At 42.1% G+C, this 27,500-nt stretch overlaps 1 protein-coding gene across 1 annotated transcript in view; it reads right to left on the reverse strand.

The window, feature by feature from the left end:
- The window catches only part of bbs9 (Bardet-Biedl syndrome 9), a 193,393-nt gene that overhangs the window by 50,234 nt on the left and 115,659 nt on the right, over positions 1–27,500 (reverse strand). The window contains exon 16 of the mRNA XM_079640904.1: positions 21,941–22,051. Within this exon, the coding sequence (XP_079497030.1) occupies positions 21,941–22,051 (111 nt within the window). The remainder of the gene's footprint in view (positions 1–21,940; positions 22,052–27,500) is intronic.

Consider the following 27,500-nt stretch of genomic DNA (forward strand, 5'->3'; position numbering starts at 1 on the left):
ATATATATATATATATATATATATATATATATATATATATATATATTGTACATTTCCAGATAGATAGATATATAGATGGATGGATGGATGGATGGATGGATGGATGGATGGATGGATGGATGGATGGATGGATGGATGGATGGATGGATAGATAGATAGATAGATAGATAGATAGATAGATAGATAGATAGATAGATAGATGGACGGACGGACGGACGGACGGACGGACGGACGGACAGACAGACAGACAGACAGACAGATAGATAGATAGATGGATAGATAGATAGATAGAGAGATAGATAGATAGATAGATAGATGGATAGATAGATAGATAGATAGATAGATAGATAGATAGATAGATAGATAGATAGATAGATAGATGGACGGACGGACGGACGGACGGACGGACGGACGGACGGACGGACGGACGGACGGACGGACGGACGGACGGACGGACGGATAGATAGATAGATAGATAGATAGATAGATAGATGGATAGATAGATAGAGAGATAGATAGATAGATGGATAGATAGATAGAGAGAGAGAGATAGATAGCATGCAGAATATACTATATAACCAACAGGAGGGTAACAGCATGTAATAGAACAATATTAGACTCACTTACTTAAATAATATCATTGTGTGATTCTTATTTCTAATGTTTATCGATATTTACTACTTCTCACACTTCTTAGCTAAGTTTGGGAACATTCCTTATTAAGAAGATGTGTTGCAGTGTTAGTTACTCTCTATGTGCACCAACAGTATGACCTTCACCAACGTTATGACCTTCAACTCAGGTGATCTGAGAACTTCCTGATATTTATCCTGACACTTTACCTCAGCCTCATCATAGGCTCTATGCATCACATTAAAGCACACACAATGCACAACATTATTTTGTATTACAGACATATTTGATTCCTCTATTTCCTTCCATTGCAATGTACATACTGTTAAATGTTACTATATATTTAGGGTCTGAAACCAGAGGTCGGCGAAGACCCTATTGCAATCGCTCGCGCAGCCGACTTCCTGTAAAAACGTACGGGAAGTCAGCGATTTTGAATTTGGCGTTGGAAAAACGCGATTTATCATGGCAACGCATCCCTCGCCAAGAAACACGATGTTGTCGTAACTCCTATGAAATGGTCAAAACAGCACCAGACTTCAGATAATGGTTAATGGTCCAGCCCTCAACGGCTCTATAGAGAGGCGAAGCCCCTCCCTTTCCGGGGGAGCTCCATGGGACCTTATTTTGGAAAAAGTATGTATTGAAGTCAATGGAGAGAGAAAGATCCCGTTTGAATTGTGCCACAAATCACACATATGATGTTTGTCAATTTAGTCCAAAAAATAAAAATGTGTTGTAAAACTGTGAAGTAACACTTTTATTTGTGTGAAACCGCTCAATGAACTACATCTCCCATCTCGCACCACACACCAAGATGGCCGTCACGTTGGCACATTTCACTTCTTTCTTTCAGAATGAGGCGGAAAGTATTAAAAGAGGTGAAAATCACTCCAAGTCTGGGCATGTTGAGAGCTGTACATACACAAGGGGAGTTAGTCGGTTCCGTAAGAGCCAGCATGCGGGACCGAGACTCTGGGATTTGTAGTCTTTCTAGTTGCGTATTTTTCATAGTCTTATATTTCAACACTTTACGACAAACTGTGACTTTTTTGACATGGAAATGATTTTTTAAGATTGACAAACATTATATGTGTAATTCAAACGGGATCGAAAGATAATCTTTCTCTCTCCATTGACTTCAATACATAATTTTTCCGAAATAAGGTCCCATGGGGTGGAAGTAGATGGGCGGGACTTCGCCTCTCTATGTCAAATAAGGGGTGTCATCATATGCCGTTTCCGTGGACAACAGCCTGCGGAGCGTCTTAGACCCGCTCAACGCTGCTTGCAGCTTTAATTTGGATTATTATTAATATTTTTTCTAGTTCTCTTCCTGTGTGTTTTAATTATTTGTTTTCACCATGAGATCAAGTCAAATTCCTCGTACGTGTAAACCTACCTGGTAATAAACCTGATTCTGATTCTCCTCCCTTTCTCCTCTCTCTGTGTTTAAATATCCCAAACTCTACTCTTGGCCTTTCACTCTGCAGACTGTACGCTCTCTGTATGACTGACTTGCAAGAAATAAAACACGACAAAGACAGCTGAATGGTTTGATTCTCTGCCCACATTTGATAAATAAATTCCCGCACCCACAGCATGAAGTCAATCCAGGTGATATCGTGACATACTGGGAGGTGCATCGTTCTTTTTAAATGCTCTGAGATACTGTACGTCTATGTAGTTTGGATTTGAGAGGGGAACTCAGCAGCTCCTGTCCCACATGTGTTACCTATTGCAGGCAGAAAGAGAGAGCTTCACTTCCCAGGCCGTCCGTGGAAAGCATACTCTACAATTCATTGCTTCCTTCTCGCCAAATTAAAGGTCCCTTGTTAAAAACATTGGGGGAAGGGGTGAGGGGATTCAAGGGGAATGGGCCAACAAAGGGGGGCTTTTATTACAGAAACCCTGTTCACCCCCCCCCCCCCCCCTCCAAAAAAAAGGAAAAACATCATCTCTGTGAGGCCGTCTGTCCGATGGGAGCAGAGCCTGTAAATCTGATACTTTTAGGTTGTACGCTTATTTTATTTTAGATAGATTTTGACTTTTTATTCCCTTCTCTACTTTTTTCATCACATGTTTTAAAATGTTTAATTTCCCTGTTCTCTGTAGTTCCTTTGCACAAAAAGCTAAATAAATCAGATTACTTTATGTACATTGGGTTTCGTGACGGCTCCGTTTTAGATTGAAATAAACCAACATTTTGAAAGAATAATTAACACACATATAAACATGATAAGTTAGTTGAACATTGAAAGTAACAAATTAAAAATGTAACATGAATATGAAAAGATGTTTTGAAATTAGTCTTTAAAATGATAAAAGCCTGAATCGAGATCGGTCTATAGATGTGTTAATATACAAATAAGATGATTATTAAGAGATAAATCGCCAATACAGTAATTATCAATAATAAAAAAAAACACTATTTTGTATATCCAGCCCAATATCAAAAAGTTACACATGGTCTAGTTATCATCAAAACGATAAATGTGTCGTCAAGCATTTGTTACTTCAAGCTTACAAGTGAGAGAGAGCAACACAATGCTAAATAAAAACAACTGCTCGAGTAAAGGGCAAAGGGAAAAGCGTTTGTTGGATTCCAGTCGGTCCAAATTAAGAAAATCCGTCTGTAAAAACTGCAGAATATTTACTCTACCAGCAGTGGTTGATTTTGCTTATTTTACTAATTTAACCGCGGTTGCTTGGAAAGTCAAATAATGGCCAGCTTAACCAGTTCAAATGTTTGAAACCATTTGAATGTGGATGAGGCAAACCACTAGCGACCTTGATGTTGGAGCATGTTAGCTTAACCGCTAACCACCACAAACCATTATGATGTTAGAAAGCATTAGCCTCACCGCTAGTTGCCACAACATGTGAACCTCTGCCTCTCCACACTAATACGTTAGCGGTGCATTAGCTTAGCCATTAGCTTTTATTGTGTGTGTATACCAGCTTAACTTCCAGTGTCTAGCCTCCAGGATGTCAATGAATCAAGTCGCTGCTCCATAACTAAAAGGTATGGTTAGTTTTCTTGAACAAACATAACCTGTCTAACATTTGTAGGGGGAATATTTAGTTAAGGTAACAATATTTGAACATAATAACATGCTGTAATCATGTATAAATGTACTGCATGCAGAGCTCTCAAGTCTCATGGCGTGAGACACACGCATTTCACTCCATTCACACGCTCACACGCCACACCTTGTATTTCTCACGCAGAGATTTCTTTCCAGGCCAACCAAGTTGCGCCGCAATTTTGTAAACAAACTAGGCTTGTTTGAGACGCGTGCACTCCACTAGCACCCTCCCCCCCGTTGACATTCGCGGTACAGAGGGCTTCATGGGAACTATGAGGGGAGCCAGAAGTTGGAGTACCAAGCACCGCTGCCAAAATCTCACGATGAACTCTGTTCAAAACTTGAGAGCCCTGTGCATGTTACATACTGCATACATACATGTCCATAATGCTTAACAATGTGGCCATTCCCATCCAATGTGTTATTCCGTCACACACTAGAGATGTTAAGATTCACCGATTCGCATCGGTGCACCGGCATAAACGTTCAAGATGCGAGTGCACCGGTTGAAAGAGTGCACATCGGCTACAGTTTGGGTTGAACTCGCGATGCATCGATTGCGTAGCGTCTTTGCATCGGTAAAAACCGATTCATTCATATAAAATCCCCTTATCTTGTCAACGTTCAGCAGAGACGATCTTTGATATTTGCTTCGCCACTACGGAGAACGAGAGTCTCAGTTATCAACACACACGGAAGTTGAGGAGAAAGAGAAACACAGCGCACCGAAAAATACCTACAAATCAAACGTTTGGCAACACTTCGGATTGTTCAAGAAAGACGGTGTAATAGTCATTTATGCTATATAGTTGACCGCAGGTCATGGAGAGTAATAAGGTATCCGTAGACCTTTGTATGAGGTATCTTTATTACTGAACAGGTCTACAGCCATGATACATAGATCCGTCCTAGATGCGGACTTGCATACACACAGTATCACTCCGCAGCCGCACCCCATCAGTAACGTCCCGATGGTATATGTGCGCGGCACTACTACAGACGGTCAACTTGAAAAATCACTCGCAAATTGTTAACGATGCCGAGCCGCTTTAAAGTACACAAGTAGTACGAGGAACTTAGCGACGCACATAAAGAGGCGACGTGGGGTCTGCGGCTGAAAAGAGAAACCTGAAAGTGAGACATATGAGTTAAATCACTCAGTGAGGTGTTCTGTCAGAGAGAGGTGTTTAGCTTACAGCAGCCTGTGACGGCCAATAATAATTTAAATGTCTTCCTTACTGTAAGCAGTTATGAAATACCTGTTTGTGAAAGGTTATTTGTTTTCTTTATTGTTCATATAGAACCCACTGCTTTCTGCTCACTGGTGAGTTAGCCTCTGAGTGTTAAGCACATCAGGCTGGCAGCTGTATGGGCATTGCTCTATGGTAGCTGTTATTTGCACATTGTTAATCATAAGCAATGCATCCTTACATTGTTTAACTGTGAGATGTTATACAATTGTACTCTGGAGAGCTTTTAAAGGTAAAAAAATAAACGGCATGATGGGATGTGCACTACCAAATATGTAAAGCACTTTTTTGTTAATGAATGATTTGCTGCATATAAGGAATAAAACAAAAATCCTCTGTCGTACCATATTGAAGTATCATTATTTTTGCATCGTGTTGAATCGCATCGTATCGCCCCGAATCGCATAATGTTGAATCAAATCGTATCGAACTGTATCGCAACAGGGGTGAATCGTATCGTATCGTATCGCCTGGTGTTTCAAAGGTATCGTTACTGTATCGTATCGTGGCAACGTATCGAGATGCGCATCGCATCGGCCTCAGTGATGGAGATGCACATCCCTATCACACACACATATTTCCTACCACTGTGTTCCTCCAGGTTAGTTATTAGCAGAGGTGGGAAGTAACTAAGTACATTTACATTTAAGTACAATACAATTAAAGTACTGTACTAAAGTACAATTCTGGGATACTTGTACTTTACTTGAGTATGTAAATGTTATGTTACTCTGTACTTCTACTCCACTACAGTTCAGAGGTAAATTATGTACTTCTACCCCACTACATGTATTTAATCCCTTTAGTTACTTCACAGATGTGGATGAATGATGTGAAATCTAATCAAGTGTTAAATCAGACTTTAGTTCCACCTGGAGTAAATCCACCAGCTACCCTGCAGTATACAAAGTCATTCAAACTAGCTGCACCTTTACCAGCTTTGAGAACACTTTCATGATCAATCATTAAAAAACATATCATATCTATTATTCTGAAATGGACCAATCTGCACAATGACTACTTTTACTGTCGCTACTTTCACTATATTTTGATGAGAATACTTTTCTACTTTTACTTGAGGAACATTTTGAATGCAGGACTTTTACTGTATAGAGTATTCCTACACTCTGGTACTTCTACTTTCACTCAAGTTCAAGATCTGAGTACTTCTACTTTTACTCAAATACAAGATCTGATTACTTCTACTTTTACTCAAGTACAAGATCTGACTACTTCTACTTTTACTCAAGTACCAGATCTGAGTACTTCTACTTTTACTCAAGTACAAGATCTGAGTACTTCTACTTTTACTCAAGTACCAGATCTGAGTACTTCTACTTTTACTCAAGTACAAGATCTGACTACTTCTACTTTTACTCAAGTACAAGATCTGATTACTTCTACTTTTACTCAAGTACAAGATCTGAGTACTTCTACTTTTACTCAAGTACAAGATCTGATTACTTCTACTTTTACTCAAGTACAAGATCTGAGTACTTCTACTTTTACTCAAGTACAAGATCTGAGTGCTTCTCCCACCTCTGGTTAGTAATGGCTTCTTTGTGCTATTGACATGCAGTCTGATTTGATTATGTCCGAGTCATAACATTGATGTAATACTGTGGTAACCTAAATAGAAATGTTTCAGCTGTGACTTGAAGTCATTGTCCTCAAAGGATCAGTCCTTGTTGATTTGGTGTTGAAGGGCAACTGTGTCACATTGTTTTAAAAGACTATAAAAGTCTGTTATCAAATAGGTTATATAATACCAAACACATGTGCCAGCTTTTATCTTTTGAACCATGTACTAAAACGTTGGTTTAATAAAAAGAATCAACGGAAACCTTTTACAGTTTGTAACTTTAACATTTTTTTATTTGGTGTTACAAAAGTGGCATTGTTTATATTTCAAATACTTAAATCACCAATGTTATCTTAACAAAGTAAATGGATATGCTAGAATGAGAACACACTTGTTGTGTGTGTTTTCATGTTCATGCTTGGGTGCAATCCATTTCTTTTTCTGCTTCAACAATTACTAGGATTTAATAGTGCGAGTCTTTCCACCATGTTGTTTTGAGAGTCAAACATCTCAGTATTTTCACAGGGTAATAAAACATCAACTGCACTTCTGGCTCAAAGTTATGGGTCCAAACAGAACTGACCCATGAAATGTACGAACAGAACTGGTAGCTATCATAAACTACATTAGATTAACGGTTATATCCCATAACATAGCTGCCGTGGCCTTAATGTGAAAAGCAGCAGGGGGTGTGAAGGCTGGTTCCTCCCCGCTGGAAGCTACACTTCCACACGGGCCTCCCAGAGGAAGAGTGCTCATTCCTGCAGGAAGCTTCCCTCAGGAGCCAGGGCTGAATGGACACTACCGCAAAAACACTGCCGCCTCACCACATGTTACACGACCTGAGGGGGAAACACACACACACACACATCTGGGTTTCAACCTCTGGAAGACTGTCTGGTTTGTTGATGGTTATCGTAGCCCGAATAGTTCCTGCCTCTCCCTTCTCCCCCTCTACTTTCCTAAACCTTCCCTCTGACTCTCTTATCCATAATTTACCGAATTTATCAACAAAGCCTTGGATTAATTAGACTGTCCGATGAAACTCCCTGTGCGTCATACTGGCTTAATAAACGATATATATTTTCCAATAGCAGCTGCTGTTCACATGTTGCCTCCTTGTCCTTGAGGTGAAAATAACACTGAGGCAGAAATCATTCGCTCTATCAAATCTACAAAGATGCAACTAAAAATACACAATTTAATCTTGACTTCTCTAGTAATGCTCAATATCATGCATTCACTGCTAGTGTTTTTTGTGTCTTTAAAGTATAAACGTTGACATTCTTGGTTTCTGTGATCTGATTACCTCACTTCCCTCACATGATACTGAATGGTTATATATGTTAAAACAATCTGAGACTAGGAGTTAGGACTATGCTTTAACAGATAACTGCTTTCTTCATTGGTTTAAACATTTTGAAAGTGTTGGGATATTTTTGGCATATTGTTAATGAATATATTTTGATTAGATTACTGTAATCATCTTTGCAGAGGTGTAACAAGTGTCTCAATGAGACGACTAGATGTCATCACCCCCAACATTAGCCACTTTTAGCTTAGCGGTGGTGACGTGAAGTCATGTGACCGTGCTGTAGTTCCTTTATAGCCCAACATTAGCATCCTTTAGCTTAGCGGTGGTGACGTTAAGTCATGTGACCGTGCTGTAGTTCCTTTATAGCCCAACATTAGCCACCTTTAGCTTAGCAGTGGTGATGTGAAGTCATGTGACCGTGCTGTAGTTCCTTTATAGCCCAACCTTAGCCACTTTTAGCTTAGCGGTGGTGAGGTGAAGTCATGTGACCGTGCTGTAGTTCCTTTATAGCCCAACATTAGCCACCTTTAGCTTAGCGGTGGTGACGTGAAGTCATGTGACCGTGCTGTAGTTCCTTTATAGCCCAACATTAGCCACCTTTAGCTTAGCGGTGGTGACGTGAAGTCATGTGACCGTGCTGTAGTTCCTTTATAGCCCAACATTAGCATCCTTTAGCTTAGCGGTGGTGACGTTAAGTCATGTGACCGTGCTGTAGTTCCTTTATAGCCCAACATTAGCCACCTTTAGCTTAGCAGTGGTGATGTGAAGTCATGTGACCGTGCTGTAGTTCCTTTATAGCCCAACCTTAGCCACTTTTAGCTTAGCGGTGGTGAGGTGAAGTCATGTGACCGTGCTGTAGTTCCTTTATAGCCCAACATTAGCGACCTTTAGCTTAGCGGTGGTGACGTGAACTCATGTGACCGTGTTGTAGTTCCTTTATAACCCAACATTAGCCACCTTTAGCTTAGCGGTGGTGACGTGAAGTCATGTGACCGTGTTGTAGTTCCTTTATAACCCAACATTAGCCACCTTTAGCTTAGCGGTGGTGACGTGAGGTCATGTGACCGTCCTGTAGTTCCTTTATAGCCCAACATTAGCGACCTTTAGCTTAGCGGTGGTGACGTGAAGTCATGTGACCGTGTTGTAGTTCCTTTATAACCCAACATTAGCCACTTTTAGCTTAGCGGTGGTGAGGTGAAGTCATGTGACCGTGCTGTAGTTCCTTTATAGCCCAACATTAGCGACCTTTAGCTTAGCGGTGGTGACGTGAAGTCATGTGACCGTGTTGTAGTTCCTTTATAACCCAACATTAGCCACTTTTAGCTTAGCGGTGGTGAGGTGAAGTCATGTGACCGTGCTGTAGTTCCTTTATAGCCCAACATTAGCGACCTTTAGCTTAGCGGTGGTGACGTGAAGTCATGTGACCGTGTTGTAGTTCCTTTATAACCCAACATTAGCCGCCTTTAGCTTAGCGGTGGTGACGTGAAGTCATGTGACCGTCCTGTAGTTCCTTTATAGCCCAACATTAGCGACCTTTAGCTTAGCGGTGGTGACGTGAAGTCATGTGACCGTGTTGTAGTTCCTTTATAACCCAACATTAGCCACCTTTAGCTTAGCGGTGGTGACGTGAAGTCATGTGACCGTGCTGTGGTTCCTTTATAGCTCAACGTAAGCGTTTTACTTCAGAAATCATAAAGTGGCTTTAATATGTGGAAACCATCCTGCTTAACTAAACGTGTAAGTACATTAAATGTGTGTTTGCCACAGATCAGATTTTCTGCAATATTCCAACATCCAATGTAAAAATCCCATTGGATTTTTGTCAAGGGAGCCCTTCTTCCGGGTCAGCCTCAGAAACACGTCTCTATTCTGTGACCTTTTTTCTCTGGACTGACTGCATGTGAAACTGACTGAGGACCTTTTTTAGGTTGTAAAAAATACAAATGTTAAAACATGAAGCTATCAGGACAAATATCTAAATAATACCTCATGATCAGTATGTAATAATACAATTGGTGCGTTAAAATGCCTGATGACATTCTCCTGTACGCACCATGAGTGAGTTATTCCAACACAAGGTCACTGACGGGACTTAGCGGCTGTTGTTCGGCTTAAAACTCCTGAACTTTCCGCCGCCCGGTGCCACAAGTCCATAAGCGTTATTCCACCCTGGAACCCGACCAGGCAACAATATCACAACGTTGCTCTCATCTCCATCTGTAATCACCGAGATTAAGCCTCCAGCCAAGAATAGCCGATCAGATAATGCCGTAGCGGAGACATTAGCGGAACATTACACACACATTAAACAGCCGAGCATCTCATCAGCGCTCCGTCAACAAATAGCTCCGGAGATGAAGTGATAGACATGCAGTGGGGGGAGGGGGGAGGGGGGTTTGTTGGCACGTATAAACTCTGGAGTTACAGAACAAGAACAAATGTTGCTACCTAAAAATGATGTTGACAAGCTACAAGTCCAGAGATTAAAAGCAGTCAGGAGGTCAGAGTGATGGTGGGAAGACCATCCAGCGAGAAGTCTCTTCCCTTTTTATTAGCTTGAGGTCATTGAGGTCATGAGCATTGTTTCTGTTCTGATTTCATGTCAAGCGTCTTTGAGCGCTATAGAAATCCCATGTATTATCATTATGATCTCAGTGTAGTTTCTGAGGGGTTTACATATTATTATAACAACTGTTAACAAAGTGAGGGTTGAATGACGTTGCCCTCTTTTCAGAATCTTTTTTTAAACGGAATATCTTCCAATATGAGGGTTCAAACAAAAAAAGTTAAATTAAAATAAAAGGATCACAATGTTTTTAAACCGAACTACATGCATCTAAGTGTCAGAAAGACATTGTGGAAGGTAGAAACACATTTTAAAGCTAACATCGGCTTGTTTATTTGGGTTGAAGCTGTTAAAATGCAAGGGTTGATGAGGTGCATTGGTATGCACATTCTGGACAAACTGTTGAATTGAAAATAATTCATTGTTGGATTTATGAATATCTTGTAATGACCCGTTGGATATGGGGAACTTGCACTTGAGGCACAGCTAGATTCACAGTCCATGATGACTTACAAACATTTGGATGTGTGGACTCACACTCTACACACGTGACAAGTATAGGAGTAAAAAGAAGCAGGCAGTGTTATTTTGAGAACACAGTCAGGGGACACGCGCTTCATAAACCAGCTGTAATTTAGCGAACACACCACACCAATTAAAATGCCATGTAAGCCCCTGATGAGGCAAAAATAAAAGCTCTTGCGGCTCTCCAACATGCAACTAAATCTAAAAACATAGAAGTGGAGCCTTTTTCCTTGACTTACCAGAAGCAACCCTGTGCAGGATTGTAAGGCGAGAGATTTCCTGTAAATCATGATCCAAATCTTGACTCGTTGAAAAAAGCAGCCACAAGGTAAAAGAATGATGAATGGAGTCAGATTTAAGTCAGGGCAGTATCTAAGAAGTATTTATTTATTTTTTAAATGTCTTATTATCATAATCTAACATTTAACTTCCTTGTTACTTGTTGTTAAACTGGCTAAAGTAAAATCTTTAAAGAGGCCCTTTTAAGCTTTTGGGGGGTTTTCCCTTCCCTGTAGTGTCTTCTATAGGTTTTAGTGCAAGTCAATGGTCTGCAAAAGGCTAAAATCCCTCCAGAAACGTTTCCATTGGTCTCCTTTGTTTACTTCATTAACATAGTGACATCCCTATGTAACAATGTTGCGCTTCTATTGGCTAGCACTCCAACATATTGTACGTGATAGGCTAAGGGGCGAGACATCTCTAAGTGGTTGACCACAACAGAGCCCGAGTACACGAGTTCTAGAAAATTCCCCTACGAGAAATGTTGCTGTATTGTTTGTTGCTTTTTGGGGGTTTTATTTTGAAAAATAAGCCTCGTACTGAGCTCCCTGTTTGGATACAGTAACTTTCTCTGGCTTTTATTTTGAAAACACATGGCTATTCCTTTGTAAAACATGCCTATTCCTGCGCTTCGTGTTTGGATATAGTTACAAAGTTGTTAGTTTTTTTTTCCAGCAGCCTGTAGGGTTTTGTCAGGATCTGCTGTAACAACCACACCTACTTTGACACACCATAACCAGCATCAAAACATTTATACACACCACAAAAACACACACACAAACACTTAATTTCCAGAAAACACACCACACACACACACACACACACACACACACACACACACACACACACACACACACACACACACACACACACACACACACACACACACACACACACACACACACACACACACACACACACACACACACACACACACACACACACACACACACACACACACACACACACACACACACACACACACACACACACACACACACACACACACACCATTCATGTTAGTTTCCCCAGCCACATATTTAACTTTCCATCTGCGAGGACGCTTATCCTCAGAGTCTGTGTGTGTGTGTGTGTGTGTGTGTGTGTGTGTGTGTGTGTGTGTGTGTGTGTGTGTGTGTGTGAGCAGTGATTGTCAAACAAGGGTTCATTTTTCTGTCTGTGTTTTTATTCCTGGGGGGCGAACTGGGAATAGAGAGACCTTTATCTGTCACACACATCAACACAAACACACACCCACCCACCCACCCACCCACCCACCCACCCACCCACCCACCCACACACACACACACACACACACACACACACACACACACACACACACACACACACACACACACACACACACACACACACACACACACACACACACACACACACACACACACACACACACACACACACACACACACACACACACACACACACACACACACACACACACACACACACACACACACACACACACACACACACACACACACACCCAGATAGAGATCCGCGGGTCAGAAATTCTGGCCATGGCCCGGGAGGATCCTGTTCGGGATGAGGAAACCTTCCCGCTGTGTGTGTGTGTGTGTGTGTGTGTGTGTGTGTGTGTGTGTGTGTGTGTGTGTGTGTGTGTGTGTGTGTGTGTGTGTGTGTGTGTGTGTGTGTGCAGGAGCTGGATGTGAATAGCAGCCCCAGATTGTGACAGTAAACTGATCGCTGTGTTCACTGTGTCTCTGTGATCTGACAGACAGACTGACACAGCAGCAGGAGTGTGTCATTCAGCCGTGTTAGTACAAGTTCCTCACTGAGTCTCTGCAACACAAGTCTGCTGAGAGGAAGGGGATAGATGTGCTGGATGTGTGGCTCCTACAGGTTTATCTACCAATCTATCCACATGAAAACAAGGAGGATATGACTGTACATGTAATAGAAATCAGAGTGTAGGTGTATAAGTTGAACGAAACTAATTAAAAATGACTTCCTGAAGGTTGGGCAGAAGATATTGTTGCTGATGTATTGCTTTATAATTGCTGTATACATTTGGCTGCCAAAATAATACAATAAAATAAATGGGGTTTCCAATAAAAAGTTGAGTCATGTCGAAGAAGCCTCTAGACACAAATAACCCTTTTCAAATAATTTTAAGAAATGAAGAAGAAGTAGTCACTGAGTTATGTTCTTGGCCCTGATAGTACTTCTTCTGGGAGTATTAATTTATAATGGTCCGGGGGCAGGTTTCACTACCACATTTTGTAATGAGCCAAACACAATAGCTGTGGCTGTTGCAACATGTGAACAGTTTTCATTTAAGTACTTGTTGTCACCAGTATAAAGAGGGGGACTCGGAGCAGACTAATACAGCGGCACATTGATTATTTTTGCAGTATTTTTGTAGCATTTCAAGGGCTCCATCCACAAAGAGCAATGGGATTTCACCATTGGATTTAGGTATATTGCAGAAAATAAGCTTTTGTGGAAAACAAAATACAAAATAAAGGCAAAACAAAATGTGATAATGACACATTTTGTTCAGCAGGATCATCTTCCCATATTAACACCACTTTGTGATTTGTGAAGGGTAAATGCAATCGCCAGGAGTAAAAATATAATGTTAGGATATAAAGGAACTACAGCACGGTCACATGACTTCAGGTCACCACCGCTAAGCCTAAGGTGGCTAATGTTGGGCTCTAAAGCAGTGGTCGCCAACCAGTCGATCGATCGCGAGTGTGCTGCGGGTAGATCGTTGACCGTAAAAAAAAAAGTAACAAAAGAAAGAAAAATAAAATAAAAATAATAATGTTCGAAAAATACGTTTTTAGATGTAAACCTATCATCCACCACCCCGTTAGCAGGTGCCACTTGATTGACGTATATTTGAGACACCTCAATAATATAATACATTAACCGTGCTTTACGTGAACCTCATCATGACACAAGAGACGATGGCAGGACTGTAATTTCCCGTGTTCAGTGAACGCAACAGAGGCAACACACCAGACCAATCAGAGAGTTGCATGGAAATACACGTGTGCTTGTGTCATTCAAACTCGGCTCTGTGTGTTTGTGGCGATAGCGCATTAAGTGTGATAGAGAGGGAGTGAGGGAGAGAGAGGGACCGGTGCTAGCGGGGACCGTGATGTTAGCATCTGGTTAGCTAGCTGCACTAACGGACATAAGGAGCTGTTTCCACAACAAGCTGGAGGAGCGTCCTCTCCTGTCAGACTGAGGGGCTCAGGTGAGCTAAAGGACTCTGAGTGTTTAGAACAGTTTTGTCACAAATTATTCAAAAGATTATTTCCGCGGCACACCTTCATATGATCATTATCTGTTATACAAACAATAAGAGAATAAATGAAAAACAGGTATGACATAGCCTACTATATGGCAGTAAAACAAGAATACAGTTTAATGTGATTTGTAAAATATCCATAAAGATAAAGTAAATCTGTTTACACTTCTGTTTCATCTGGGTGCTGAGAGAGGTATCCATAGATCTCTTCATGTTGCTCTCAAAGTGCACCAGATTGATGCATTCAACTTCAATATTTAAAAAAAAATCTTCCCGGGGGAGCATCCCCCCGGACCCCCCTTGAGGAGGTGAGGTCCGCCCCCCAATAGCACTTTACCCCTGCCTATATGCCGTGAGCTGATTATGGAGCCTTCATTGTAACAGTAATTCAGATGCAATTAGCCGATATAAAAGACCTCAAATTGGAAGCATTGTCTGGGCCGTCTTTTCCACTCAATTTTGCAATAGGTAGATCTCGCCTTTCACCTAGGCCGAGGTCGGTGATCTTGGGCTTAAAAAGGTTGGTGACCACTGCTCTAAAGGAACTACAGCACGGTCACATGACTTCACCTCACCACCGATAAGCTAAAGAAGGCTAATGTTGGGCTCCAAAGGAACTACAGCACGGTCACATGACTTCACGTCACCACCGCTAAGCTAAAGATAGCTAATGTTGGGCTCTAAAGGAACTACAGCACGGTCACATGACTTCACGTCACCACCGCTAAGCTAAAGGTGGCTAATGTTGGGCTATAAAGGAACTACAGCACGGTCACATGACTTCACGTCACCACCGCTAAGCTAAAGGTGGCTAATGTTGGGCTATAAAGGAACTACAGCACGGTCACATGACTTCACGTCACCACCGCTAAGCTAAAGGTGGCTAATTTTGGGCTATAAAGGAACTACAGCACGGTCACATGACTTCACGTCACCACCGCTAAGCTAAAGGTGGCTAATGTTGGGCTCTAAAGGAACTACAACACGGTCACATGACTTCACGTCACCACCGCTAAGCTAAAGGTGGCTAATGTTGGGCTTTAAAGGAACTACAGCACGGTCACATGACTTCACCTCACTACCGCTAAGCTAAAGGTGACTAATGTTGGGCGTAGCAAACACAGTTTTTGAATTCACAACTGCAGTATTAACTTTATGTCTTAGCGTCCTTAATACCTTACCTTATATACCATAATTATCTATAAAACACAATGTGAAAGTTTAAAGGATTTGTACTTGGCGTCCTTCCAGGTATGGGTGGGTTAATTTGATCAATTAAAGACATTACAACAAACCAACTGCCAACAATACATATCACCGGTTGGTAATTCAGCCTTGTTTTATGTTACCTATTGGTCTGAAGCCAAGAAAAACATTCTCTCAGCCTTGTTGGCAGCTTCTTCAGTGCTACCGTTTGACTTGAGGCTAACGAATGACTGAATATCTCATAACTTAAAAATCTCCCAATGCTTCTCTTTGATCAACACATTTTTTTGGGACATTTCTTGATTTAGTCAATCTTGCTTTTATAACAGCTTTTATTGTGATTCAAAAAAAGCGAATGGATAAAACCAAAGCACATGGTGATACACAATACACTATTGGTGAATACTTAAAGCTAATGGAAAATGCTTATAATAGGAATGCCAGAAGTGAGTAAGCATTTCAAGATCGATTGACTCGATTTTTTTTAAGGTGTTTTCGTTTAGATGCCTGAAAAATAAACAAGTGACAAAATTAGACTACTATTCTTCATCACGCCAAACATTAGCCGTGAAGTCATGTGACCATGATGTGGTAACATTAACTTTTGACTTCTGGTGATTGTAATTAAATTGTTATACAAGTGGTGTTGATGTGTTTAGATTATCCTACCGAACAAAACGTGTAAGTATTATAATGGTAAGCAATAAAACTTATTTTTTGATCTAATCCAGAATCAAACGGAAACATCTCATTGTCTTTGGCTCTATACACACAGCTAATGCTAATGACTGTTTGACTCTGATATGGATGACGTGAAGGTGAATTATAGAGGACCTGGGTCAATACTAGTGGACAATTGCTGTTAGCATAAATAGCTGTAATGTGGCTTAATAAGACCCCTGACCGCAGACTGACCCCTGATCAGATTGTTGTTGAGCACAATATCGAGGGAAAAGGAATTCAAGGTTAGAGTTCAAATTCAGATCTAACCATCTGTTCTGTACTTTCATGTATGTTTCACTGGTGTTTAAGAAATGTCCTCCAGTGTGTGTGTGTGTGTGCGTGCGTGTGTGCGCGTGTGTGTGTGTGTGTGTGTGTGTGTGTGTGTGTGTGTGTGTGTGTGTGTGTGTGTGTGTGTGTGTATGGATGGTGTCTGTGATCCCAGGTGGGCTGCAGGGGAGGAGAAGTACAACCAAAAGAGATGCAGCGCCAGGAAAGAGGAGAAGGAAGATACTCTCCCTTTCATCTCTCTTTCATCCCTTTTCAAGCCGAGGAGAGAGAGTTTGCTCCATCATCTCTCTCTCACTCTCTCTCTCTCTCTGTGTCTGTCTGTCTGTGTGTGTCCCACTCTCAGATGCCTTTTGATGCCTTTCAAGTCGACCCAATGTGCTTTCCGGCTGCCGTGTGCTCTAACAGAAAGGTCTGTGTGTGGTGTGGGCTTTGGCATGGCGCCTAATTACTTCTAAGTCACAGACAGGTAGGCGGAAGGTGTATGCGTGTGTGTCTTTGTCTGAAGAAAGTTGAGCTTTGAACTGATGTGTTCACTACCACACTTTCCCCTGCTTTTTAAAGGAGTTGTGAACTGCCCTGAACCCCTAAAGGTGTCTTTGGCATTGAGCCACCACTAGACAGAAACAATCTACTGTGTTGCTGTCTGTCTGCATACTTCTATACTTACACGTGCTGTTTATATGTATACATGTGTCTGTTGATTGTGTAAATATATATACGGGTATATACATATTTTTAAATATCTTTGTTATTGTGGGAAACTGTATTTCGATCTCTCTGTCTGTACACACAAACTGAAAGGATGACATGAAGTTGACTTTGACTTAAGTCTCAATGCAAAGTATGGCAACATGCACCCTAAGTACACTGAAGGTGCACTCATCTCTTTTAAACAGCTGACTGTGAAAAGTTGGACTCCTCACACTCAATGACCGCCATCTTGGCTACGTAGCATTAGTTGACCAGCCGTGATTGAAGTTGCTCTGGTAAACACAGCACTTTACAAAAACACTTTCTAACTGCATAACCCTGAACTGGTTTTATAAAGAAGCCACGTTTCACTTTATAGGATAAATTGGGAACTTTGCAATAGTACAGCGAACGATCATTGCTGCGATCGTATCTAGCTAACTATCGGCGATGATTGTCACTTCCTGCTGAAGTCCCAAAACCCACTAGCTCCTGTGTGAAAGGAGAATTTAAACACAGGGTTAATAAAACGTCACTTTTTTATTTGCAGAGGCTTTACAGGTTGCTACTGTTTCTTGTTTTCTGTGTCTCTGAGGAGGTGTGGTGGTTACAGGACAAGTCTGGACATGATGCTCCCTCCCCTCATCACCAAATCCCTTCCCCGTTACCTTCGTCCCTCCTCTCCTCTCTCCTTTCCTCTCTCCTCTTTCTCTCCTCTCCCTTTCAATGCAAACCACTGACTGGCTCTGGACGTTTCCATGACAAACAATACTAATTAGGGATCGTTTACCTTTTGCTTTTTTCAATCATGTCTGGAGGGTAGAACTGAAAGGCGAGAGTGAGAGTGAGGTGTGTGTGTGTGTGTGTGTGTGTGTGTGTGTGTGTGTGTGTGTGTGTGAGAGAGAGAGAGAGAGAGAAAGTGAAGTAAAACACTGTCAAAACTCCTTCCTGAGTTGTTAAGTTAATGAAAAATAAGAATGCAACACATATTCAGTACATTAGAGGAATATATCAAGATTTACTTTAATGTTTAATTTATTTTAATGTCTGTTTTTGATTTGTTTATTTCTGTATTTTCATATACACCTGATCCTATAAGTTAATTTTATACAAGAAGCGCCAGCCGAACCGTGTGCATGCCGCTCGAAGCAGCTGCCTGCAGAAACACCTCAGCCCTCTGTCTTGTTTTTGCGCTAGGGATGCCAGCGATTATTCGATTTTTTCGAATATTCGTTACAGTCTCCATAATTGCAATTTTTTTTTTTTTTTATTCGATTTTATTGATATATATGTTTTTATTATTATTTATGTTTTTCTTTTTTTTCCTGGCTTAGTTTCAACCAAAATATAGACTAATGCTAATAATAGTAATAGTATTAATAATTGTAAATGGCCATTGGTCACACCACCAGTTTGTTTTACTGTAAACTTGGAGGAAGCCTGCAGGCTACGCAGAGGGCAGACTGCCTGCGCTGCTACACACCGCCCCCCCCCCCCCCCCCCCCCCTCTCCGTCACACGTGCGATTGATTTATTGGCGACATACAGAACAGTGAGAACAACACAACTAAAGATGAACAAAGCGGATGTTCAAAGAAGAGTTCCTCGTGGAACTACTTCGAACTGACAAGTGCAAACGGGAAAAAAAATGGTGTTGCTACAAAAAAAAAGTTAATTAATCTATTAATATTCGCGGGACTGTCTGATTTTCGAATTTGATCATGGTCAGTTTCTGGCATCCCTAATAGTAGCGCAAACAGATGATAAAGTTCACGTGAGTTTGTCGTACAACAGCGGTGATATGTGGTTGACCGGAGCATCATGCTGAGATCCTGTCAGAGCCTTTCTGTGGATTTGAAAGGTTATCAAACCAAAAAGTGCATATTTTCAACTCTTTCTCAATAACAGTTAGTAGCTAGCAGAACTAGCACCTACGTTGTTAAATCTAGCGAGACAGTCAGTTTGCAATACTGACTAACAACACATCAAAAGTACCAAACTGATGCAGCTTTCTTATACCGAGTTATGTTTTTCTATTGAGCAACATGTGAAGAGAATTACAGATATAAATGTGAAGTTTCACAGGTTGATGTAGCACTAATGCTGATCTAATTACTTTACATTACTTGTTAGACGCGTTTCGACTTACATACTCAATACTGTGGACAATCCCCACAGGAGCAATTTGGGGTGAAGTGTCTCAGGGACACAACGACATGCGGACTGCAGTGGGGTTCGAACCTGTGACCCCCTGATCCCAACACATACGCAATAGTCCACTGCGCCACACGCCTAATTACAGTGTTGGCCATAATGCAACATATCTGAATTAGATACATTGTCTTTGTCAATGTCCAAAAAAACAACAGCTGCATTGAATCATAGCCGGCCTCCAACAGACTTCCAACTGGTCCTTTAGATTCATTTATGCAAATTTGAAATCTGTTCAGCAGGTGTCTTGCGTGTGTGAAATGTACTCTCTGTCAGAAACGACAACAAGTTGGATCATAGCATCATGTAGTTTAATCACATCTTCCAATCCACTGTTCAAATGTTTCGTCTGGAGCGTTTCAAATGGAACACTAGCTGGATGCAGTGTAGGCATAAATACTAAGCATGTGTGATCAATAAAACGTGCAAATGGCAGCAGCTTTGCAGTGGATTGGTTTCTTTTGTTTGTTTGATTTCCGTGGCTTTTGACAGGAGATTTTCTTCCTCAGACAATGTTACGAAAGCCCAGAGAGATTTTGGTTCAAGCCAAGGGTGGAAAGAGTGAAACGCCCTCAACAAATGCTACCAAGTATTTGATGAAGGTCTTATCAAGGACACACACTACATGTTTCCTGGTTACAGCTTCTCATTAGTCTGTTTACGGCCAGAGGTCAGTGAGTGCTCTTGTTGAGGATTTGGACATCACTGAGATCTGGGGTCTGTTTACTTGCAACGGTTGTCAATGAATCATTGATCTTGATGATTCATAATGAAATGGGTCGAATAGTAAACCGACAAGATTAAGTAAAGGCTAGTTTGAGATTTGTCATGATGTGAGAAGTGGTCGAGACTAAAATACTTTATTTGTTGTAACAAAATACTTGTATTGGTGAGTGGTTCTAAATTCAGCAAATACACACACATACATCCGATACTCTAAGTAGCATTGTGTGTGTGTTTGTGTTTGTGTGTGTGTGTGTGTGTGTGTGTGTGTGTGTGTGTGTGTGTGTGTGTGTGTGTGTGTGTGTGTGTGTGTGTGTGTGTGTGTGTGTGTGTGTGTGTGAATGTAGTGATCCCTGTGTCGCCTTGTCTGTGCCTCCCACACCTCCCCTTCTTATTAGTGGCGACGCCTGAGTGGATTAAACAGAAGTGCGTAACCACACGGACACACACTCTCTCTCTCACACACACACACACACACACACACACACACACACACACACACACACACACACACACACACACACACACACACACACACACACACACACACACACACACACACACACACACACACACACACACACACACACACACACACACACACACACACACACACACACACACACACACACACACACACACACACACACACACACACACACACACACACACACACACACACACACACACACACACAAACCTTTCATTATATGTGAAGGTTTATTTATTAATTAAATAAATGTAGCTTATAATCTGTGCCCTGAGGGGAAAATACTCTGAGATGTATTTCATTTTAAATTCACGATACATTACGTAGCACCGCAAAGTTTCTCGTATCACATGGATGAGTTCAGCCCACCCACCAAAGCCAGTCTGTGAGGGACTGCGGATGGAAATGAGCTCAAAGCTAAATCTGGCACTGCTACGCTTGACACATTGTAATGTTTGAAGTGTTCATTACTGTGCATTGTGCCGGCCAAATAAACGATTAAATCAATAAATAAAATGGCTCATCAACAACACATTAAATAGGCTATTGAGAAATGCGATTATATAAAGCTCAACATCGTTGAAAATCAACCATATCAATTATTCACCAGAAATACTTTTCTTCATCTTCTGATCGTCTGATATGACAACTTGTGTTTGAATTGATTACACCTGAGACAAACTCATTCTCTGACGTACGCGTCTCAAAACCAGACAATCGACCCAACTCGAAGCAAAGCAAAAAGCACCATCCGGGCTGTGTCTGCAGAACCGGATGCATCGTTTGATCTAATGTCCTGGCACCGGCTACCATCTGAACCCTGCTGATTGTGCCGACGGTGAGCCAGCAGCAGTCAGAGCGGTATGTACCGATAACACGAGACAGAGCTCTGCGGCGTGAGGGGAAATAAAGGGGGATTAGACACCGTGTGACCGACAGTGAACAGATATCAGTGTCAGGGATCTGCTCAGGATTCAGTCTCAAGCAGGGAGCAGTGTTTTCGGATGGGATGGATGTTGATATGAGTCGGAGGAGAAGGAGATCAGGAGTGATGGAGGAGGTGATCCTACCTTTCTTGACTTTCTTAGACGGCTGTTTCTTCTTGATGAACTTGGTGGCTTCCTGTTGAAGTTCCGGCTCCTCTCCGTCTGCAGACACCTCGGCAATGGGCTCAACACCTCCTGAAGAAAAGGGCCTAACATCAGACAGAATGCACTTCACAAGCACAGTTTGAATACTATACTAATAAGTGACGACTGCCTTCTGCAGCTCGACTGGAGGAGGACGAGCTTTCATCGGCTGGACAGTTCACCAAGGAATCTGCATTGTTGCAAAGTTTAGCATGAGGCAACATCTTTAATTACATTACATTACATATCACATGTTAGACGACTTCCATACTCAATACTGTGGGCAATCCCCACAGGAGCACTTTGGGGTGAAGTGTCTCAGGGACACAACGACATGCTGACTGCAGTGGGGTTTGAACCTGTGACCCCCTGATCTCAACACCAACGCACTAACCCACTACACACACACTACACCGTCTGCCTTTGCCAGGGTGCGTTCCTTTCCACATGTCTGTAGATATCTCATGTATAAGCAGCTTTAAGAGAACCAAAAGCTATTTCCTCTGTCCTTTTTCAGGTCTTTCACATCTGACCTTTACCGGTACGTGATTGTTCTTCTCTTGATGGAATATATAAAAGAACATGACATACATCCTGAACATGATATTCACTGACCTTGCACCCTTTATTTAATACTGTAAGCTGTTCCTTAAAGTGCATCCTTGCAGGTTTAACACAAAACCTTCCCCTTCAAGATACATCACTGTCCTATTTTAAAGGCCTTGGTACTTTGGCTGAGGACTCAAATTGGGACAAACCATGTGCTTTCATGTCAAACGGGGGGTTTGGGTTTTTAATTACCCCTTGTTTTCTATTTGGTGTTCAAGTTTGCATCACTGTGACATGTCGGTTTGCTAAGTTAATAATAATAATAATAATAATGATAATAATACATTACATTTATATAGCACTTTTCCTGGTGCTCAAAGCAATTAAACAGTAAACACATGTTTATTTGTGGTAATATTTATTGGAGTTATTTTCTGTTGACCTCTTTTATAGGCCTTGTTATTAAAGATTTCTGCTTTAAATGTTGGGTAAATAAAAAAAAACAGCTTCTTTAAAAGGTCCCCTATTACACTGTTTTTCATCAATATATCACAGGTCTCAGATATATACAGAGCCTGTCTCTGATTGGCTGAAACACCAAAGAGATCATTACAGCATTACCCATAATCCCCTCTGTTTCAGCCCTGTTTCCAAAGTGCTGATTCTCTGTCTGTTACTTTAGATGAAAATAAGGAGCCCCTCCCCACGCCCCTCTGAGAGACATTTGGTTACAAAGAACACAATGGTTACCTTGGTTGCTGATTGGCTAATGGTTACACAAGACAACACATCGTTATGACATCATAAAGTGGCCAAAATCTGATCAGCTCATTTTCAGACAGGTTTTTATAGAAATGGATCAAAAAGAGAGAGAATCTTTGTTCCTGAAACTTTCAGAGTCTCTTTCCACAGAGGGGACACATGTTGATGTAGAAGAGACATGAAGAAGAGGGGACACAAGTTGATGTAGAAGAGACATGAAGAAGAGGGGACACATGTTGATGTAGAAGAGACATGAAGAAGAGGGGACACATGTTGATGTAGAAGAGACATGAAGGAGAGGGGACACATGTTGATGTAGAAGAGACATGAAGAAGAGGGGACACAAGTTGATGTAGAAGAGACATGAAGAAGAGGGGACACATGTTGATGTAGAAGAGACATGGAGAAGAGGGGACACATGTTGATGTAGAAGAGACATGAAGAAGAGGGGACACATGATGATGAAGAAGAGGGGACACATGTTGATGTAGAAGAGACATGGAGAAGAGGGGACACATGTTGATGTAGAAGAGACATGAAGAAGAGGGTCACAAGTTGATGTAGAAGAGACATGAAGAAGAGGGGACACATGTTGATGTAGAAGAGACATGAAGAAGAGGGGACACATGTTGATGTAGAAGAGACATGGAGAAGAGGGGACACATGTTGATGTAGAAGAGACATGAAGAAGAGGGGACACATGATGATGAAGAAGAGGGGACACATGTTGATGTAGAAGAGACATGGAGAAGAGGGGACACATGTTGATGTAGAAGAGACATGAAGAAGAGGGGACACATGTTGATGTAGAAGAGACATGGAGAAGAGGGGACACATGTTGATGTAGAAGAGACGTGAAGAAGAGGGGACACATGTTGATGAAGAAGAGGGGACACATGTTGATGTAGAAGAGACATGAAGAAGAGGGGACACATGTTGATGTAGAAGAGACATGGAGAAGAGGGGACACATGTTGATGTAGAAGAGACGTGAAGAAGAGGGGACACATGTTGATGAAGAAGAGGGGACACATGTTGATGTAGAAGAGACATGGAGAAGAGGGGACACATGTTGATGTAGAAGAGACATGGAAAAGAGGGGACACATGTTGATGTAGAAGAGACATGGAGAAGAGGGGACACATGTTGATGTAGAAGAGACATGAAGAAGAGGGGACACATGTTGATGTAGAAGAGACATGGAGAAGAGGGGACACATGTTGATGTAGAAGAGACATGGAGAAGAGGGGACACATGTTGATGAAGAAGAGGGGACACATGTTGATGTAGAAGAGACATGGAGAAGAGGGGACACATGTTGATGTAGAAGAGACATGAAGAAGAGGGGACACATGTTGATGTAGAAGAGACATGGAGAAGAGGGGACACATGTTGATGTAGAAGAGACATGAAGAAGGGGGGACACATGTTGATGTAGAAGAGACATGGAGAAGAAGGGACACATGTTGATGTAGAAGAGACATGAAGAAGAAGGGACACATGTTGATGTAGAAGAGACATGGAGAAGAAGGGACACATGTTGATGTAGAAGAGACATGAAGAAGAGGGGACACATGTTGATGTAGAAGAGACATGGAGAAGAGGGGACACATGTTGATGTAGAAGAGACATGAAGAAGAAGGGACACATGTTGATGTTGAAGGGACATGGAGAAGAGGGGACACATGTTGATGTAGAAGAGACATGAAGAAGAGGGGACACATGTTGATGTAGAAGAGACATGAAGAAGAGGGGACACATGTTGATGTAGAAGAGACATGAAGAAGAGGGGACACATGTTGATGTAGAAGAGACATGAAGAAGAGGGGACACATGGTGATGTAGAAGAGACATGAAGAAGAGTGGACACATGTTGATGTAGAAGAGACATGAAGAAGAGGGGACACATGTTGATGTAGAAGAGACACGAAGAAGAGGGGACACATGTTGATGTAGAAGAGACATGGAGAAGAGAGGACACATGTTGATGTAGAAGAGACATGGAGAAGAGAGGACACATGTTGATGTAGAAGAGACATGAAGAAGAGGGGACACATGTTGATGTAGAGGAGACATGAAGAAGAGGGGACACATGTTGATGTAGAAGAGACATGGAGAAGAGGGGACACATGTTGATGTAGAAGAGACATGGAGAAGAGGGGACACATGTTGATGTAGAAGAGACGTGAAGAAGAGGGGACACATGTTGATGTAGAAGAGACATGGAGAAGTGGATTTTGCATAATTGGTGACCTTTAAACATCTCCTGTGTCCTGTCTCCTAACTGCTTGGTCCCTAACGGACACAACTATATTTCATTTGTTGGTCACTTAAAATGAATGTTTCTTTGTTTTTCTTTCTACTGAAAGTCATATATGGTGTATATAAAAGTATACCTACAACTTCATGCATTTCCTTAAACCTCCTCTCGCTGCATGCCATCACACCAACACATTTGAACAGATGCAACGAGAGAGTCATCGAGATGTAAACGAATCACACGTTTAACAGAAAACAGTGAAAGCAAAACAGCAACGCTACACCCTAATAAATGTTTTAGCGGAGTGAAAGGCAGCCGCGGGATACAAGTGTCGAACATGTGGTTTGCAAGTGTGTGTGTGTGTGTGTGTGTGTGTGTGTGTGTGTGTGTGTGTGTGTGTGTGTGTGTGTGTGTGTGACCAAAATCCCTTTCAGAATCCCCTGGATCAGTCTGGATTTAGGAGCTCCTGAGGCCCATGAATTGGACGCCTTGTCTCTCCTCTGTCCCACCTCTGTGTCTCCTCCTCATCCCCCTTTCCTCATTCCTTTCCTCCCCTCCTTATCCTCATTCCTCTGTTTCCTCTTCCTTAGTTTCTTCTCCCCCGTCTGCTCCCTCATCATCATTTCCCTCCTCTTCTCTCCTTCCCTGTGTTCTCCTCACCCCCCTCGCCTCCTCTCTCCCCCATCCGTCTTTCCTTCCTTCCTTCCTTCCCTCCTTCTTTCATCCCTCCCTTTCTCCTAATGTCCTCTCCCCCCTCGAGGATTATGTCCAGTTTCACGGTACTTTCGTTTTAACATGCGCCACACACACATCGTCCCTTTGTGGTGTGTGTGTGTGCGTGAGTCACAGTGTGCGTGTGTCTGCCATCGTGTCTACCTTAAGGTGTCTGAGAATGTGTGTGTGTCTCCATCTCCCCCACGGCGTCTGCGTCTGTGTGTGTGTGTGTGTGTGTGTGTGTGTGTGTGTGTGTGTGTGTGTGTGTGTGTGTGTGTAGATTACCCTAAGCCCTCTCTAATATTTATCCTGGCCTTCTCTAAAGCCAATCTTGTTCTCTTTGGTGAGAGCACAGCCTGTGGCTTCACACACACACACACACACACACACACACACACACACACACACACACACACACACACACACACACACACACACACACACACACACACACACACACACACACACACACACACACACACACACACACACACACACACACACACACACACACACACACACACACACACACACACACACTCACAGTTGTTTGAAATGGGATATGCCTCGCTCTTAATTGGGCAGGTGTTTTTCTAAGGCCAGTTTTTTTACGCTGTCTTACAATTTCACGGGGAATGTGTGGGTCTGTGTGTGTGTCTTAACCTCAGTCTTACATCAACATCAGGTAAGGAAATAGCCCACCTCTGGAGCAACTTACTCTGAAACGAAATCACACACACACACACACACACACACACACACACACACACACACACACACACACACACACACACACACACACACACACACACACACACACACACACACACACACACACACACACACACACACACACACACACACACACACACACACACACACACACACACACACACACACACACACACACACACACAGTCTTACCGCTGACCCCTCACACATTCCTCCCTGTCCTCCTCTCTGTAAATAGTCAGAGTTGCGGTGTGTATCTGTGTTTCTCTCGCCCGTGGTCGCCTCTATATTTGTCGTACGGTTGGGTTATCAGTTTTAGACAAGCCTGAGGTTAGGGCTCAATACTCCACACCACTTTGAAAACACTTCAACACCCAAGAAAAGCAAGACGTCCGTGTGATTATACAGCGCGTAGGACTTGTTACAGCAATCGTAGTAATGACATATTCAAAAATAACTAGATGGTGCAAGGCAACGTGCATGT

This window comes from Notothenia rossii (genome assembly GCF_949606895.1).
Source record: "Notothenia rossii genome assembly, chromosome: 7".
Lineage (NCBI taxonomy): Eukaryota > Metazoa > Chordata > Actinopteri > Perciformes > Nototheniidae > Notothenia > Notothenia rossii.